The 19,268-nt window shown below is 32.2% G+C and overlaps 2 protein-coding genes and 1 long non-coding RNA gene across 4 annotated transcripts; 1 reads left to right on the plus strand and 2 right to left on the minus strand.

Moving 5' to 3' along the window:
• Positions 1-2,939: 2,939 nt before the first annotated feature.
• LOC105785773 (AAA-ATPase At3g50940) lies at positions 2,940-4,820 on the plus strand. Its single transcript, XM_012611929.2, has 2 exons — positions 2,940-3,939; positions 4,244-4,820. Exons 1-2 carry the CDS (start codon positions 2,950-2,952, stop codon positions 4,745-4,747), a joined length of 1,494 nt encoding a protein of 497 aa, XP_012467383.2. The 5' UTR covers positions 2,940-2,949; the 3' UTR covers positions 4,748-4,820.
• Positions 4,821-5,299: 479 nt separating this feature from the next.
• LOC105785772 (U-box domain-containing protein 6) lies at positions 5,300-10,439 on the minus strand. 2 transcript variants are annotated; one of them, XM_012611926.2, is made up of 6 exons: positions 10,083-10,439; positions 9,067-9,165; positions 8,455-8,640; positions 8,144-8,251; positions 6,652-7,829; positions 5,300-6,398 (listed from the first exon to the last, which is right to left on the minus strand). In XM_012611926.2, the coding sequence occupies exons 2-6, from the start codon at positions 9,115-9,117 to the stop codon at positions 5,594-5,596; spliced, it is 2,328 nt and encodes a 775-aa protein (XP_012467380.1). In that variant the 5' UTR covers positions 9,118-9,165; positions 10,083-10,439; the 3' UTR covers positions 5,300-5,593. The 2 variants fall into 2 exon arrangements, with proteins under 2 accessions (XP_012467380.1, XP_052489645.1); XM_052633685.1 differs by lacking the exon at positions 9,067-9,165.
• Positions 10,440-11,007: 568 nt separating this feature from the next.
• Positions 11,008-13,519, minus strand: LOC128039733 (uncharacterized). Its single transcript, XR_008194210.1, has 2 exons — positions 13,199-13,519; positions 11,008-11,265 (listed from the first exon to the last, which is right to left on the minus strand). It is a non-coding gene; the product is annotated as an uncharacterized LOC128039733 (long non-coding RNA).
• Between the last annotated feature and the right edge of the window lie 5,749 nt (positions 13,520-19,268).

The following is a 19,268-nucleotide window of genomic DNA, read 5'->3' on the forward strand; positions in this document are numbered from 1 at the left end:
GACATGAAAGATATCTGATATGAGCTCACAATTTCCAAGTCTATTGTGAGCAACTCCAAGAACCAAAGCCATAATGCTTGGTTTTCACTTTCTACGACAGCATATGCAAGAGGATAACTGCCATTATTTGCATCTATCCTAACAGCTGCAAGCAAGTAGCCATCATAGTAGCCATTCAAGAAACATCAATCTAAACCTACTATCCTCCTACAACCAGCCCTATAGCCATCTTTGCATGCCTGCAGACAGACATGCATCCTTTGAAACAACTTGTTATCCAGATAACAGATTGTTGTTGTTCCCTCATTTTGGGTCCTAACCTCCAACACATATTTATAAATATTCTCATATTGAGCCTTATGAGCTCCTTCAATTAATTTTAATGCCCTAAGTTTAGCCCTCTTACATTTGGTTAGTGAGATTATGCAACATAAATCTCTTTTGACATCTTGTTGTAATGATTTCAGAGAATAATCAAGATCAACAATTAATTTTTCTTTATAATGTTCACCTACAAGCTAAGGTTACATTCTTATTTTTATAGACTTTAGAACAAATATGGTTAGGGTTTGAACTCTTAATTTGCCAAGCCTGGTCAGTAGGGTCATTAGGGTTTAGTCTAAAAACCCATATGAACCAAGAACATTTTTTACTACAGACTGCCTTTAACCTTTTTAGATCATTTTCAGGAAACTTAATAAAATAATTATTCAACCTACCATACTGCTTGGCAGCTTCTTTTAGATTGTCTTTAGACTTAAATAACATTCCAACCTTAAGTCTAGGATTACTCATATCATTCTCTAGGTTGAACTCAAGCCAATTTTGGCCATCTCTGAGTTAGATTCCTGTGCATTATCTAACCTCCCAGAATCATCACTATCACACAGTTCACCTACTTCTATACCATCCATGTTTAAACCATCTAAATTAACTCTTATCCTATTAGACACATCACTTTCAAATGCATCACTACCAGATATATCACTACCAGACACGTCACTACCAGACATTTCTTCTTCATTCTCATTAAAATTGTCATCAATTAAACATGCCAAACAAATTACTCATCAATAAAGGCAGACAACATAGGCAAACACTTTAACCATTTCTGTCAAACAATAACCAACATAAAAATAATTTAATACAAATACAACCATTTTTGTCATGCACATGGCAGACAATAACCAAACATTTTAACCCTATACCTTGGCAATGATAGACAATAACCAATACAATATAGAAGGTAAATAACAAATTTGATATTGCCACATACAATATAGCAGCTAGGATACAAACAATAGCAGATACAAACAATAAACATCAGTTTGATACAAACAATAAACATCATGCACATGGCATACCATACACATTATATGTCATTCACTTTAATAACCAAACCCTAGCCTATCATGCACATTAATAACAAATAAAACCAAAATCGAAATAACCCTAAATCAAAATTAAAATCGAAATCAAAATCAAAATCTAAATCAAAATCAAAATCAAAAACAAAATTGAAATCGAAATAACCCTAAATAACCCTAAATTGAAATAACCCTAAATCTAAAAAATAAAAAACTAAATGCAGAAACTTACCCGTTAAAGTGGATGTAACAATATTGGCAACTTCTCTTATATTGAACATTGTCGCTGAGAATCAAAAACACTGAAATGGTTTTTGGTTTCGTCTTTTTTTCTCCCCAAATAAAAAAGACCAATCATTTTCTAACCCTATACCATATTAATCGATTATTGAATCAATTTCTAACCCTAAACCAACCTTCTTAATCAGTTCTCGAATCAATTTCAAACCCAAACTAACCCAAATCACAATCAAAATTTTTAGGGTTACAACAATCATATCGTCTTTGTATCTCTAAATCTTTTTAACATTTCAATTTTTACTACAATTTTTTTTTATAATCATATTAAACACCTAAAACTTTTTAAACCACAATTTTTATTTTTAAAATAAATTAGTTTTCTTCACACTAGGTTAACTATTTGTTGTGTGTTAAATTATAGAGTAAATTTTGAAGAAACGTTTTCAAATCGGACCAATAGTCGAATTAGTTAGGCTATTGATTCGTACAGTTCGATTAAATAAAATCATTAAAAAATCATAAAAGTTAAAAAAGTAAAAAAAAATTAAACTAATTTTTTAGCTTGGTTTAATTAGTCTATACCAGCTCACAAGTCAATTGGTTTGATACCTCTCTATGGACCAATAACCTGACCAATCCCCAGTCCGGTTCAAATAACTATGATTCTAAGTCTCTATACACTTTTTAACATTTGGAATTTAATATCTCTACTTTTATTTTCAAGAATTTAATCCCTATACTTTTTGGATTTAAAAATAAACTTTCAAATTATATATAATCATATAACATTTTAATAAAAAAGTTAACGATATAGTTAATAACATTATAAAAAGATAGAGATGAAATTATGTTAGAAATTAAAGTATAAGGATTGAAATTCAAATTTAAACATAATAGAGGGACCAAAATTGATATTTAACCATTTACTTATAATGCAAAGAAAAGAATAGCATAGTAAATACACGTGTGAAAGCAGGTTGGACCCTGCGGGGGTTGATGTTTTGTTAAGACTTGCAGGCAAAGGAAGGCTTTAAGTAGCAAGATGGCCTAAAAAAGGTAACCAAAATCTGCCGTTGTTTTCAACATAATAAAAATAATATTCTTACAGGTTGAAACCATTTAATTTAGAGTAGTGAGAAGTGGTGGGACAGCCGACAGGGCAAATTTATTCACTACTTCACCAAAAAAAGAAGTTTGACCTCTTGCCAAACTTGCTTGGGAAGGTTGCTGGCAAGGTTATGTTTGGGCAGCTTGTAACACAAGAAACCTCCCATGAATCTATAAAAAGCCAATGAAACTACTTTTTTCTGCATTTCAAATTACCCAAAAAAAAGTCTCAAAGATGTTTTCTCTCAAAAACATCCCCTCAACATCATCAATCCTCTCAACATATACCACATTCACAGCATCAGCCATGCTGATTCGAAGCATGGCTACCGAGGTTCAAGCCATAATCAATCAGCTCATTCCAGAACAACTCCGGAACTTGTTACTGTCAAAACTTGGAGGCCTTTATTCAAACCCTTCTTCCCAAATGACTCTCCTCATCAATGACTACGATGGCTACAGCATCAATGAACTGTACGAAGCTTCCCACACCTACTTACAGACAAAAATCACGCCATCGATGAAGAGGCTTAAGGTTTCCAAGGCTCCAAGAGACAAAAAGGTAATTGTAAACATACACAAAGGTCAAAAGGTTGTTGACATGTATGAAGGAATCCAAGTCAAGTGGGAAATGACATGTGTTGATACAAAAGATGATGAGCAAGGGAAGGTTGAAATTAGAGTGCTTGAGCTCAGTTTTCACAATAAATTCATGGAAACTGTGATAAATTCTTACTTGCCATATGTAACGGAGAGGTCCAAAGCCATCAAAGAAGAAAATAAAGCGGTGAAACTCTTTTCACTTGGAAACTTTTGTGGAGACTACGATGGAGCATGGGGATCAACCAATCTTGACCATCCAGCAACATTTGATAAACTGGCAATGGATCCCGCTGTCAAAAAAGAGTTAGTCGACGACTTGGACAGATTTGTTCGAAGAAGAGACTACTACAAAAGAGTAGGAAAAGCATGGAAACGTGGCTACTTACTGTATGGTCCTCCAGGAACAGGCAAGTCGAGCTTGATTGCTGCCATCGCTAACTACCTAAAATTCGACATCTATGACCTCGAACTCACGAGCGTTTCCAGCAACTCACAGCTTCGAGGGTTGTTGGTTTCAACCAGAAATCGATCAATGCTTGTGATTGAGGATATTGATTGCAGCATTGAACTCCAGAATAGACAAGCTGGTCCTGGGGGATATGGGCAAGGTACTAACGACGAGGTGAGTAACACAACGATTATAGTGTTTCATGCATAACTAATCATATTCAGACATGGTTATAAGTATATATACCCAGATACACAGAAAACTTATAAAAAAAAAAGTTGAATATAACTGATTGGGCACACGCACACTCACCAAATTCGAGTAACATGGCGACTACGTAAAGGTTTCTCCTGTTACTTGGATGTTTTGCACAAGTGGCCACTTCAAGCATGCCCAAAAATGAATCAATAATATCATAACAAATCTATACAAGTTCCATAAATGACTAAACTGTTGCTAATATCTATCGTCATGACAGTTAACTTTATCAGGGTTGCTTAATTTCATCGACGGGCTATGGTCAAGCTGTGGTGATGAGAGGATAATAGTGTTTACAACCAATCACAAAGAGAAGATAGACCCTGCTTTGCTAAGGCCAGGCCGCATGGACATGCATATCCACATGTCTTACTGCACCCCTAGTGCATTCAGGGTTCTTGCTTCCAATTATCTATGCATCACCAATCATGATCTGTTCAATGAAATTGATCAACTGATGTTGGAAGTAGAGGTAACTCCCGCACAAGTTGCAGAGGAGCTTATGAAGAGTGAAGACACAGATATTGCCCTTCAAGGACTCATCAACTTCCTCCGGGACAGGAAATTGAAATCTGAGAATTGTAATTCAGGCGGTAGAGAAGCAGATTTGGAAGAGCAAAATGAAAGCAAGGCCAGAGAAAGAGTTTGTGCAATTGATAAAATTGGTAAGATAAACAAGAAGCCAATAAGAAAGAGAAAATATGGGAACAAGAGAAAAAATTGACAAGCAGATCCTTGTATTTGTATTTTTTCTATATTTATATCAATAATAAAATTTACAAACAGTCTTACAATCATTTATTTCTACAGTATATTTTCTTTTATCTTCCAAACAGAACTCATGAGATCAACATATAGAAGTAGAAAAACCAAGTCAACTTTATTCACTTTCTGCATTCAACTTTTTCACATTTAACATCATATAGAATTAACATTACCATCTACTTTTTATTCATCCCGCATGGAATGTAGCAACATAGACCACTACTTGCTTCTATAGAGGTGGCATTTTATCAAACATCTGATACCACAATCCAACTATCTTACTATACTGAAATGAAAATACAAACAAAACAATACAAAACCGGTGTCTGTAATTATCTAGACCTGACAACTCATGAATTTTGACGTCATAATTTTTTTATATAATATCATTTTTCTTTTTTGGTGTTTTAAAGGCACATAACCTGCAGGGTCTGACAATTCCCAAGATAAAAATGGTTTAGAGTTCAGACATGACATGAACCACTGTCTGTAAGTTGTAGTTGTACTAACATAAAATATGCACCTCAGAACCATTGGTGTTCATTACAGACTATATTTCATAATACAAGTATTGATGTTTGAACCAAAAACAAGGTTTTTTTATGAATTTATACATGTATATCATATACACCCTCGGTAGTGACATATACTATACATGTATTACAATCCAGAACAAAAATCCATAGAATACAAAGGGGCTGTACATTTTTGCTTCTCTATGATGACCAAAAAGAATAGTGTCCATTGGAACAGGACATGAGAAAAAGAAGATACATGAGAAATTTACAATACCTTCCCACGCGTCTCAACGCTGGTAAACGATGTAGTTCTTGATCTTCCATAGAAAGCCCAATCTCAAGGCTTTCCCCCCTTTTCTTCTTGATATAGATTTACATAGTGGTTTGGATTCTGGAGCTGAGGCCAATGCAGGTGTAGGGTCTTGACTACTTTCTAATACTATTTGGTTTACGTTTGCAGGCGGATGATCTCGTTGGCGTTGCTCCCGGAAGAGCATCAGAAGTCTTTGTGACATCTCCCTCCCTCTTGTTGTCCCATTGACTGACATTGAGACCAATGCAGGAATCACACCTTCTTGTAGGACTATTTGACTACATTTCTCATTTCCGTTACAAAGGAGTAAAAGGCAAGAAACAGCTTGCTCTTGTTCAATTGGTTTGCCAGCATCCAAAACTGATGCCAGACCAGTTATGAGATCAGAGGCTGATACCATCTCTTCTTTTGCTGTTTCACTTGAAGTTAAATTTATCAAAACTGTAATGGATTTCTCTGTCCAGGTATGGTCACCCGAGACCACAAGCGACTGGAGGTGATTGACTATGCCAGCAGAAAGAAGGTTCAGAATATTGGAGTGATCAGTAGAAAGATTATAAAGAGTGTGAAGGGCATCAAGCTTGCATTGTGCGTCAGTTTCATGTCCTAGTAGCTGGACTAAAAATAGGACAGCCTTACTTGAGCCTATGATAGATTTGGCTTGCTCAAGGCAAGAGAGATTAAGATATAGAGCAGTTGCTGCTTCATGGGCATTGGAGTTGGAAATCATACTCTCCAGCAATCGAATCACTCCAGCTGCTAACATCAACTCCTTGTTCCTGATATATTTATTAAAAAGAATGAGAAAGAAAATTATAAAAGATTCATATTGATAATTGCATATAAAATGCTGATCAATCATATGAATAACAGTGCTAAAATAAAAGACACAACAATGTTCTCCAACAATGATGCATTTGGTGCATCCTTCGATGAATCAGAAAGTAGCAGCAGCTTGCAAGAGGCTGTATTGCTCATAAATATCCATGTCTGGGTTTAACAAAGCAAAGGCATAAAACATGAGTAACAAACCTGTTATTGTTGACAGCAAGGTTAAACAGAGCCATTGCCCCAATTTCCTGAGCCATTGCATTTCCTTCACGCACAGCCGACTCGAGAAATCGCAATAGTCCTTCAACAAAGCCATTAGCCCCCATAAAAATCCGGGCCTCCTCATCATCTTTCAGCAAAAGCCTTATTTGTTCCACGACTTTGCAACTTTCCATCAAGTTCTCTTCTTCATTTAGGACAGATAGGAATTCCTGATATCTTTCTAACACATTGATCTCAGAAACTTCCTCCTGTGGACATTGAGATTCATTTTCAGATTCATTTACTTCCACTTCCTTAATGGTACCACTCTTCTCCAAAGAAACCACCTTAGCCTCCTTGAAGTTACATGAACCAACGTTATCCATTGATCGAGAATTTGCAGTCTCAGATGCAGACAAGGCCAATCTCCAGTAGTTAAGATCAAGAGACTCTTGGGGGGCATCAGGGATAGGAACTCCGTTCTGTTCACACCAACTAGCAATGAGACCCTTGACACAGTAATTAGGAGTCAAAGAGAGATGTGGGAGCTTCTGTTGAGTCTTTGGACAGGTGTCATGCCCATCACTAAACCATTTCTCAATGCAGATCCTTTCATATGTCTGTCCAGAGGCAATTACAACTGGTTCATACATAAGCTGCAAAGATATTGGACATCGTAATTCTTCGGGTGGAAGGGGTATCTGCCCAGATCTCCTAATATTTGGCTTGAAATTGAAAGAATTGAGCTTTGATAGCTGCCACTCAAATGCACAGCCACTACCTCCAGACCCTCCATCCTCAAGAGAACCCAGAACAGTGGGGGAACAAGGTGTTGAACCCTGTGAGTCATCATCTGAAACCTCACTTCGAAATAACTTGGAGTATTTTCTCATGAGATGTAAAAGATAAGCCACAATAGATTCCTTCCTCTTATCCTCCTCCATACGGGCTCTTTCTATCACCTTCTTGAGAGCCCTTCTTTCAGTTAGGGCTGCTCTAGAAGAACTGATGCCAAGTCTAGAAGCAGCCTGGTGGAAAGACTCAAGTTCATTGGTGTCATTACATTCTTCAAATTTCCTCCCATTCTGGAGTAATGTAATTATTTCATCACCAACTTGCTTCTCAAACAGATCAAGTGAGAAAACAGTCCCCTCAAGTTCACTTACAATCTCTAAAATCTGAAGCCAAACAAGTAATCAAGAATAACGTGAGTATAAAAGCAAAAGTAACAGCTATTACAGGGTTTCACATACAAGATTCATATTCCAGGTAACTATGATATAACCATGACAGCAGATTTCCTAAAATTTGAAGAACCTTCATGATTTGAACCACACACATTAGGAATTATAAAGATGCACTGGAATTATGTGGATAGAACACTAGCAGCAGCACAACACATACTCAAACTGCTTGCAAAAAACGACCCTTGTTTATTTAAACATCCAAAAATTTACATAATTTCATCAAACCAAAAGGGGGAAATAAGTACCTGACATCCAATGGACTGAGGAACCATATCTTCTACGCGCTTAAGACTATCAATAAGAGCACATTTTGCCCTCTGAAATTTTAAAAGAACGGAATCTCCAGTAATAGCCTACATGAGAAACAATATCATTAGTAAACATCCCCAAGGGGAGGAAAACAAGGTGGAAAACAAAAACATCAAAAATCATTTAGTGAATGCATCAAATAGAAGTCAAAACCATTACTCTAAAAATGCACACGAGAACACATACACAATTATGCATATATATTTCTTCTGCATGTGTGTGTACACAACACAAAAGAAACTCTTACCAAGTAAAGTTTACTGCATGTTGAACAGTGTTGAAGAACATTTTTGGCCTTTTCTAGAGCTATATGCAATGAGCATAAAGCCTGAATCCCAGATTTGCTCGCAGGCCGTGCTGCTTCCAAGGAAGGGAATATCGATGAGACTTTGCAATAAATTGCTGAAAGCTTCTTGCACATTTCTCCATGTAACTGCGTAAGGAAAAAGAAAAAGTAGAAAATAAGAAAACTGTGATTCTGTGAACATTAAGATGTATTTTTTCTGTCATGAAAAAAAAAAAAGGCAACAAGTTTCAACCGTCACAACTGCCCAGAAAACAAAAGGCCTTCCTTTGATAATAAGAAAAACAGTTACAAAAATTATAAACTTCAGAGATGAATCTATGCCAACCAAAACTTAAGCATTTGTGAAGTTAATTAGAATTTCTTTTTATAAGGGGAGGGGGTAGGGTGTCCAGAGATCGAACTTAGGACCTGATGTCATTCAAAACTTCAATTCAATGTAAGTCCTTTGCCACTTGGTTGACAAGAAAACGAAGAATAGCAAATTTTTTTTAAAAGAAAATGTAAGTTCCAATGCTTCAAATCTAACATATCCAAATGCAATCAAATTCTTACCTTGGCATCACTAATTGAAAATAGGTTCTCTTCAACCTCAACGTTATCCATAATTTAGCCTTCACGGCAGGAAACCACTAAAATGCAAATTTATATAAACTGAAGTGGAAGAGAAAATTAGAACAGAGTCAGATAAGTTATATAAACTAGCCACCAAAATTTATTTTAAAACACAACACAAAGTTCATTTTTTTCCTAAAATGATGCACCCCAACAAAGCAAATGACATATATGTCTAAGTTCAATAGTTCCTTTTGTTATATGAACATAGAACTATTATTCAGAAAAAATAAATAAGTACATATACTTCTCAAATGTCTCCTCTGATAGGCAATATGAGCGGTTCCTGAATAACCTATTGATCTGGAACATCATTCATAATTGGAAACAAATGCAAACACATATTTATATGGAAGTAACAAAAAAAATTGCAGAATTTTGATTTTGATCTAAATATTTTATCATTGTAGAAACAAAAACAAAAAACCTTACGATTGCTGTTAAGAAATTTGATTTAGACATCTCCTATCACAAGTAAAGAAAGAGTTAAATCAAAAGAGAATTGTTTAAAAGGATGAAAAAAATATGATTGTTTGGAAAATGACCTTCGAGAAAAAGGTGAAGAGATCTTTAGCCGAGACAAGACTCGGCGATGAGAATCACTATCAGCTTTAATCGATATTTTTAAAAACAGGCAATAGAACAAGAAACCCCACGAACATGGACTAAGCAATGGGGAAAAGAAAAACACACAGCATTTAACAAAAATGCTAATTTTTTATTCCTACGGAGATTGCGAGAAACAGAAAAGCGCCAAATATGGAATTACAAAAAAAATATTTTGAAAAAAGAAAAAACAAAGCTTTGCTATTTTCAAACAATGACTATTTTGTTTTGAAGGAAAATTACAATGAGATTGGCAACTGCCATGTGGATTGTTAATAAGCTTCAAGTATTAAAAACAAAACTACAATGAGATTGAATCGAAGACAGGGTTCGAAAAAACAGGAACATACCGCATAAACAGGAGGTAACCAAGGAGGCTTCAAATAAAAACGGTATTTAGAAGGGAAAAGAAGTGAAGAGCCAAACAGCGAATTCAGAATTTCCTCGCTGTAAAGGAACCCAAGAATGCACGCAGCGAGAGAGAGAAAGATGGGGTGTTTGGTTCATGAGAAAGCCAGGGTAAACAGAAAGGAATATTGGAAATTTATTTTATAAGGGAAAAAAAACAATTAATTGCAACTGAGAGAGAGCTTGTCTGTGCAGAGAATATTTTTAATTTTTGAGAGGACAGGGATGAATGTTTAATATAATTGTTTGATTATAAGAAATTAAAATTTTTGTTTTTCTTTTTAAGAATTTTTTTTTTTATGTCTCCTCCCACTCTGGTTCGCCGGCCGACCCCCTCTTGCATCTGCCATAAATGCTATTAAGGGTTAGTTTTTTTTTTGATTTTGAGAGTTGTTTTTGAGAAAATTGAGGGTTTGGTATTACTGTCAAAAAATGCTTTTGAAGAATAAAATGTCTATTTTAGATATGAGATTATAAAGTAACAAATATATATTTAAATAATGTTCAAATTAGTTAATATTATGATATTTTAGCGAAAATATAAAAAATAATTTATTATAACTTATTGTTAATATTTTAATATATAATATTAATTTTAAAATTTCTAAGTAATTAATATTAATTATTTATAAAATTAATTAGAATATATAAACTATATTTAAATATTTAAATATAAAATTAAATATTTGTAATTAGATATTGACACGGTTATATTATTATAAAAATTATTTTTATTTTTAATTAATGCTTTTAACATATTTTATTATTTTATTTTAAAATGTATTTGAATATATAACTCATATATATTAACATAACATAGAAAACATAAACCTAACAATTAAAATATTACATATATTTGGATAAAAGTTTTAAAAAGGGATAATATTTATATATCAAATATAAATACTAAAAATTTTACAATAGCATTTACAATTTAAAGTGAATTCATTAAACTAGAAGTTATAGCATCTCTTGTTAATTCCATTTCAAAACCACTTGAATTGTTTGATTCACCGTCATCATCACCATCGTCGTCGTCGTCATCATCACTTTCTCAACCATGCACATTTTCTGAATCAATAATATTCTCATATGCCCAGTTAATATCTTCGTATTCCATAAAATCTGCATCATTTCGACCGGCATATTAAACTTAAATATATTGTAAATCATTTACAAAATATATTGTAAACCATATTAAACTTTTTAACCTTAGTAATAAGAGAAAACTTTGATAAAACTTTAACTTATTGCATAATAAACCAAGAATTCAAGAATTTTAACAGATGAAATTTTTGAACGTATTTAACAGATGAAATTAACCTTTTTTTTAACTATGCAAACAACAATGCCAAATAATGAAGCTTTTCATGCTACAATAATTTACTGTGAAAAAGAGAAGATAAATAAACAAACTTAAAGCATGCAGTCATCATGCTACCATATTTGTCATACTACAGTGATCCTTTCTGGCCATCAGGATATCTATAAAATTCTTTGTAGGCACATTATTTCTAAAACTTATTTCTGGTTAGAACAAAACCTAGTACAGCATGCCACAACACCAGTCCTAGGCTAGAACCCACATGGATGCCAAAGTCATTTCAATATAAGATTGATTGAAACAACTTTAACCACCTGAAACTTTAATATATGTTTTCTTAAACCAAGCTTTTAAATTTCTAGCATTGTTTTCAGTCAAAAGATAACCTCAATTTTCACCTTATAAACTAACGAAAAATACTTTGAATAAACCACGCATAAAAAAATTTCAAAATTTACAGTAATATCAAGCATTCAACAAATAAAGAAGCTTTTCATGCTATAATAATTTACAATTAAATTAAAAAAAGAAGGGTCGACCCTATCGAAATTTATGATTATGGGTTAGTATTTTTGGTATATTATTACAATTAAGTTGATTTAATGAATACATTTAATTTATACAAAAATATAGAAAAGATTATGAAAAAGAAGAATGAGCCGCCCACTCAGCAGATGAAAAATCTCTTAAAGTCAAAATCTAGTATGATCATGCAGTAATAGACAAGCTTAAACTATACTTGTTTAGGATGGCAGTGGATTTGTAACTCATAGAGCATAAAAATTCATAGACAAGCTTAAACTATGATCATGCATTAATTGAATTAATAGAGCATAAAAATTCAGTCACAAAATTTCTCCTAATGGATACATGGGAAGCGAAACTTGCTACTTTTCATAAAAATTATACCAGTTAAAGTTAGTAGTTTTGAATGCATTACTTAAGGCAGTTTTGGTTGTTTTGAGCATTAGTTTTGAATGCATTCCCAAGCTCAATGGGAACACATTTCCCCTCAGTGCTACTGAAACAAACCTTCGGTATGCATAGTGTAGCAGCTAAGCCAGTCAAACCACAACGCAGATTATATTCTATTTTCGGTTCAGTTTGACATTTGAGTAGTTAACTAGACAAGCAGTGGAACAAAACAAGCATATGCACAAATTTATAACATAAACCATAACATGCACGTCAATTGAATATTGCTAGAGTGCGGTTCAGCAAGAGAAGTCGGTTATTCTTTTTCATCTCTTAACAGCAAAAGCAGTATAAAGAAGGAATCCGTCCTAGAACCACTAGTACCGTGAACAAAATGCTTTGATGCATACCAGCTTTTCCTCCATTGATGATTTCTAGCTCGAATAACATCAAGACGAGCAACAACAAATGCTTGAATACAGTTTAAGAATCTTCAAAGGCAAACGGACCCCATTTTTTTCTGCTCTCAGAAGCCACCAGATTAGACAAATTTTAATAAAGATATTCAACTAATAAGTCGAGTTGTTCTCATTCTCTTTGGTTATTGATTATTGGGAAAGTTCAACAAACAGAAGGAGAGAAAAATAAGACAATAAGAGAAAGGAAGATTGAAACAAGAAAAGAAGCCATAGTTGAAATCATTTGCCTCAAGAAATACCAGCAAATCAACAGCAAATCAACAACAAATCAACAGCTTCAAAATATTAAACAGAAGAGGAACTAATTAAACAGAAGAAGAAATATAAAAGAAACTCTCACCTGCTGCGGAAGAGGAACAAAGAACAGAAAATAGAGCTTTGAAAGCCGAAAATGAGGAAAAGAAATCGGGTATAAAGCTCCAATTTCACCAGCAGAGGGGAAAGAACATTTAGGGAACCAGCAGAGGGGGAAAACGTTTGGGGGAGAAGACAGGTTAATTTGGTCAATTTTCATCCAAAAGCAGTTCTAGTAGAAGAAAAGGAGAATTTTTTAGCTTCTCCATCTAGAGAGAAGCACTTTTCTGATGGAGAAATTTTAAGAGAAAAGGAGCCTATTCTTGGTTCCTTAAGAGAAAAGCACTTTTGGGTGAAAAAGTCATTCTCAAACGGGATAAACGGGGCCTAAAATGACTCAATCGTCCTTTTAAGATTCTTTGTTGGTTTTCAAGTGTTTAAACGATTTAAATACTAGAATATTTTTGTTTATCTAGATTTGATTTTTTAAAATATATTTAAATATTTTCTATAAAAAATAAAGGTTAATGACAAATTTAACCATTAACGTTTACATGTTTTATCAAAATGGTCCTAAGTATATTTTTTAGTCTTTTTTGGCTATCAACCCTTTTTTTTTCAAACCGCTTTTCTAACAAATTTGATGAAAGCACCGTTAAAAAGTTTAAGGGATGATGTGAAATATTTTAATGAGATGCAATTTATTACTAAGGTAACTCAATAAGATAATTACATGTTAAAATAATAAAATAAATAAATCATACATAAAATTAAAAATAACTCTTAATTTAAAGAAAATAAACGTAATTATCTAAAACAAAAAAAGATTTCAAAATGGATGCATGTGTTTGTTTACTTGAGAGGTTTCAAAAGATAATTAATAAATCAAATCGAAAATATTGGATGTGTGCATTCATTTTGATTTTTTAGATAATTACGTTTATTTTCTTTAAATTAAGAGTTATTTTTTAACTTCGTGAATTATTTATTTTATTATTTTCCACATGTAATTATTTTATTGGATTATCTAAGTAATAAATTATATCTCATTAAAATATTCCACATATGAAATTCCACACTATCCGTTAAATTTTTAACGGTACTTTTATTAAATATGTTAAAAAAGCAATTTGAGAAAAGAATAAAAGTTCTTGGTCAAAAAACTCGAAATACAATTAAAGTCATTTTGACAAAACATGTAAACGTTAGTGACCAAATTTATCATTAAGCTAAAAATAAATCTTAAAAGTTTATTTAATTAATATTTGCATAAATTAATTTAAAATATATTTTTAATTTACATATTTATATTCGAATTTATGATCATTTCTTATCTTTTAAATTAGAATTTACATTCAAGAAAATATAATTACTTTATTATATATTTCTTTCTCATCATATCACTTTCATGTGAATTTATATCATAACATTTTTTGTATTAAACTATTTAAATATATTTTACATTAGCACTAATATTTCAATAAGTGTATTTAAATAAATTTTACATTGTTAATTAAACAATAATCTAAAACATGCCAATTTAAATTATAAAATTATGTTATCTAATCGACTTTGTGGAGTTCAAGTGAACAGTCTTATTCGTGAACTAAGTTTAGTGGGGTCTCTACTTTAATTCATAGTTTCTTTCTTTTTTTTCTTTTTTTTTTTATATATTGTTACAATGTTCATCATTATTGATCTACTATCTAGTTATGTGATTGGGATCAACTCGATTCAATAGTGATAACTTGTGTAGTTCGCTGACATGAGCTCGTACGTGAGGAGTTCGTATCATCATGCAAGTAAACCCAAACTTAAGAAACATGTGTTAAATCTTAGAATGGGTATGTGTTGACATGCATAAGAGTTTACTTAAAACGTCGCATCCAAGAACCATATCATATGAATAGAAAAAATAACTTTATTGAGAAACAGACACATAAAAACACTCAACATATATAATTACTATATTATTTATAATTGGTCCCAACTTCAAAATAGTATGTTTAAATTTAAAGCCTTCAAATGATAGTAACAATGCTCCATCAATAATAATAATTTAATATTAACAAATAACCCAAGAGAAGACAAACAATTGTAAGTAATGCAAAATTTAAATAATAATAATAATAATTGAGAAATTTATAACAACTACTGCAACAGTTTGCAAATTTTAGCAAGTATGGACTTAGGGGAAATAAAAATAATTAAATTATAAATTTGAAAAATTAAAATGTGATTTTACTATTTAATTAAAAATATTAAATATGAATAGATATATTATAGCTTACGATTTTAATACTACAAAAACACACAAGTAGACATTTTATTTTCGTTATAGGGTTGGTATGCATCAATATCAAAGGTGTTTTAATGTTTCATTTTGAATTCATTAATTTACAAATTTTAATTTTTTATATTTTAAATTATTTATAAACCCTCAGATCTCAATTAATTAGATTGAAGAATAATATATACGTTTAAACCTACTATTTTTAAATTATTGCAACAGAAAATAATAATTAAATTAATACTCAATTGATTTAATTTGTATATATAATTTATTTTCAAGTTCAATACACCATTTCTATGCATGTATATGTTTATATATTAATATAAAATTATAAATTACAAATATTTAATACAAAGAATAGAAATAAGATTTTCAACAGCCCATAAGGAAATGAAATAAGTAAATATAGGTAAAATAATTTTTTAATGTAAACTAATATTTTCAAAAAAAATCATCTTCACCCATATCTATTTATACTATAATAAAGATTTTGATTGAATTGATATCACCCATAATTAGGTTCCAACCCAGTTATTAAATTACCAAAAGATCATTGTTTTAACAAAGCAATAAATACACATTTAAAGGTATTTTTTTATAGGGTAAACTACCAAAATAGTCACTTTTGTTTGCCTCATGTTACATTTTAATCACTTATGTTTGAAATGTTATGTTTTAGTCACTTACGTTATCGTTTTGTTATGAAATGGTCACTCTATCGTTAAGATTTGTTACCTCCCAAACAACTATCCAATATGGCAGTTAAAATGGGTTTTAAATGCCAACGTGGATGTCCAACTGGGATGAGAAAAGTTAATTTTTTTTATTAAAATAGAATACAAATTTTTGCTCAGTTGGGAGAAGAGAAGATAAGAGCAGAACGACAAAGAAGAAAAGAAGAAGAAGAAATGGATGCACCAACCTCTATAATTACTTGTTATTGTGGTTGCTCAACTGTGTTGAGTACTTCATGGTTGAATGAAAATCCAAGTAAGAGATTTTTCAGGTGTCCTAATTATGGGAATGAGAGAAAAAGTTGTTTCGTTTTTTCTACTAGTTTGATCCACTATGGCACCTCGTGCAAAGGTGGTGCTTGTTGGACTGTTAAGGAAAGAGAGAATATTGGAGAGGGAGAAAAGAAAGGAGAGAATGATTTGGATTGTTGTAATAGTTGTGTTCCTTGTATTGCATTGGGTATGCAGGGTTTAGAGGCTGGATTAAGGGTATATTTTCACACAAATTTAACTTTAAACTAAATTTAACTCCCTATTTTCACTTAAATTCCTAAATTTCAATATTTTCACAATTTAGTCCCTATTACTCAAAATTTACAATTTATTTTACAATTCAATCCTTTTTCATTTTTAACTTAAAAATCTATCAATTTAGTCCCTAATACTAAAATTATTCAACATAGACAACACTTAAAAACTCAATAATTTCTAAAATTTTGACATGAGTTGGGTAGTATTTAATATCGGGATTTCAAAAACATAAAAATTACAAGAAAAATGGACTAAATTGACTAGCCAATTTGAGCTTTGAACAATTGAAACTCTAGCTTTGCTTTCTCCTTCTTTCTTTTTCCCTTCTGTTTCGTTTCTATTCTCTTTCTTTTTTCTATTTATTTTATTATTATAATATAATATAATATATATACTTAATACTTAAGTAAATATTATAATAATTTAAAGTTTTATAAGGATATTCACTTATGTTGTCTCATTTATTGCCAATGGAATAATTGCTTATTTAATCCCTTTAATTATTCTTTAATCTATAATTCAACTTTCACCCTATATGCAATTTAGTTCTTATACTTAATTACTCTTAATTCATGCAAATTAACCTAACTAAAACCTAATTAACCACACAACTAGCTTCGTAAATATTTTTAATAAATATTTACGAGTCCGGTTTACGGTAACGGAGTCTCGAAAATGCATTTTTCGACACCTGCGACTATCAGGTCATTATAATTCTTTCCCCTAAATAAATTTTGTCCCCGAAATTTACCTGAAAAGAGGTTGCGGTACTGAGATCTCATAGTTTCTTCTGGTTCTCAAGTCACTATGACTACGCCATAATACTTTCACTAACGGAACTCGCTTATTATGCAGCTCTTTCACCTCACATGCCAAAATCTCAACTGGTTCTTCTTCGTAGATAAATCAGGTTGAATCTCAATATCTTCCGTCGAAATAACATGAGATGGATCCGATCGATATCTTCTAAGCATTGAAACATAAAAAAACATTATGAATTTTCTGTAATTTCGCAGGCAAAGCTAAGCGATATGCAACTGGTCTCACTCTTTCCGTGACCTCATACGGTCCAATAAATCGAGGACTCAATTTCCCTTTTCGACCAAATCTCAAAATTTTCTTCCAAGACAAAACTTTAAGAAATACTTTATTGCCAATAGAATATTCAATATCTTGATGTTTCAGATCTACATATGATTTCTGTCTGTCAAAAGCTATCTTCAATCTATCTCAGATTTTCTTAACAATGTCTTCCGTTTCTTGAATTAATTCCGGCCCGATCATTTTTCTTTCACTCAATTTTATCCAACAAACAGGTGATCGACACCTATGACCGTATAAAGCTTCATATGGAGCCATTTGAATATTTGATTGAAAACTATTATTGTATACAAATTCAGCTAAAGGCAAGTAACGCTCATAACCTGATTCAAAATCAATAACACAAGCACAAAGCATATCTTCCAAAATCTGAATAACTCGCTCAGATTGTCTATCAGTCTGTGGCTGAAAAGTTGTACTAAAAGTAAGTCGCGTACCAAGAGATTCATGCAATTGTTTCCAAAATCTCGAAGTGAACCGCGGATCTCGATCAAAGATTATCGACATAAAAACACCACACAATCTCACAATTTTTTTGAATATAAAATTCAGCAAGCTTTTGAAGTGACCAATAATTCCTGACTGCTATAAAATGAGTTGATTTCATAAGTCGATCAACAATCACCAAATAGCATTTTTCTTACTTTCCAATAAATGTAACCCTATTAGAAAATCCATCATAATACAATCCCATTTCCATTCAAGAATAGTAATAGGCTGGAGTAATATAGTAAGAACCTGATGTTCTACCTTAACTCGTTGACAAGTTAAACATTTAGCCACACACTCGACCACATCTCTTTTCATTCCCGACCACCAGTAAGATTCTCACAAATTACGATACATTATTGTTCCTCCAGGATGCAAAGCTAAAGGACTATTATGAGCTTCGCGAAGTATCAACTCTTTCAATTCAGGAACATTCGGAATGCAAATTCGATTATGCAATCTCAAGCATCCCCAATTATCAATGCTGAAATTTTCTGATATACCATTCTGAACCATTTTTCTTTTCTTCTCCAATTTGTCATCTCCTAACTGTGCTAACTTAATCTGATTAAACATCACTAGTTTGATTTTTAATTCAGCTAATAGGCTTCCATCATCATTGATACTGAGCTGAGTAAACATTGCTCACAATTCAATTGCTGCTTTTCTACTCAACGCATTAGCTACAACATTAGCTTTACCAGGGTGGTAATCAATAACACAATCAAAATCTTCAGAAGTTCTACCCAGCGACGTTGTCTCAAATTCAATTCCTTTTGAGATAAGAGGTATTTGAAACTCTTATGATCAATATAAATATAACACTTTTCACCATACAGATAGTGTATCCAAATTTTTAGAGCAAAAACCACAACAGCTAGCTCTAAATCGTGTGTCAGATAATTGCGCTCATGTATTTTTAGCTGGCGAGATACATAAGCAATCACTTTCCCATCTTGCATCAAAAC

The sequence above is a fragment of the Gossypium raimondii genome, chromosome 1 (assembly GCF_025698545.1).
Source record: "Gossypium raimondii isolate GPD5lz chromosome 1, ASM2569854v1, whole genome shotgun sequence".
NCBI classification, from domain to species: Eukaryota; Viridiplantae; Streptophyta; class Magnoliopsida; order Malvales; family Malvaceae; genus Gossypium; species Gossypium raimondii.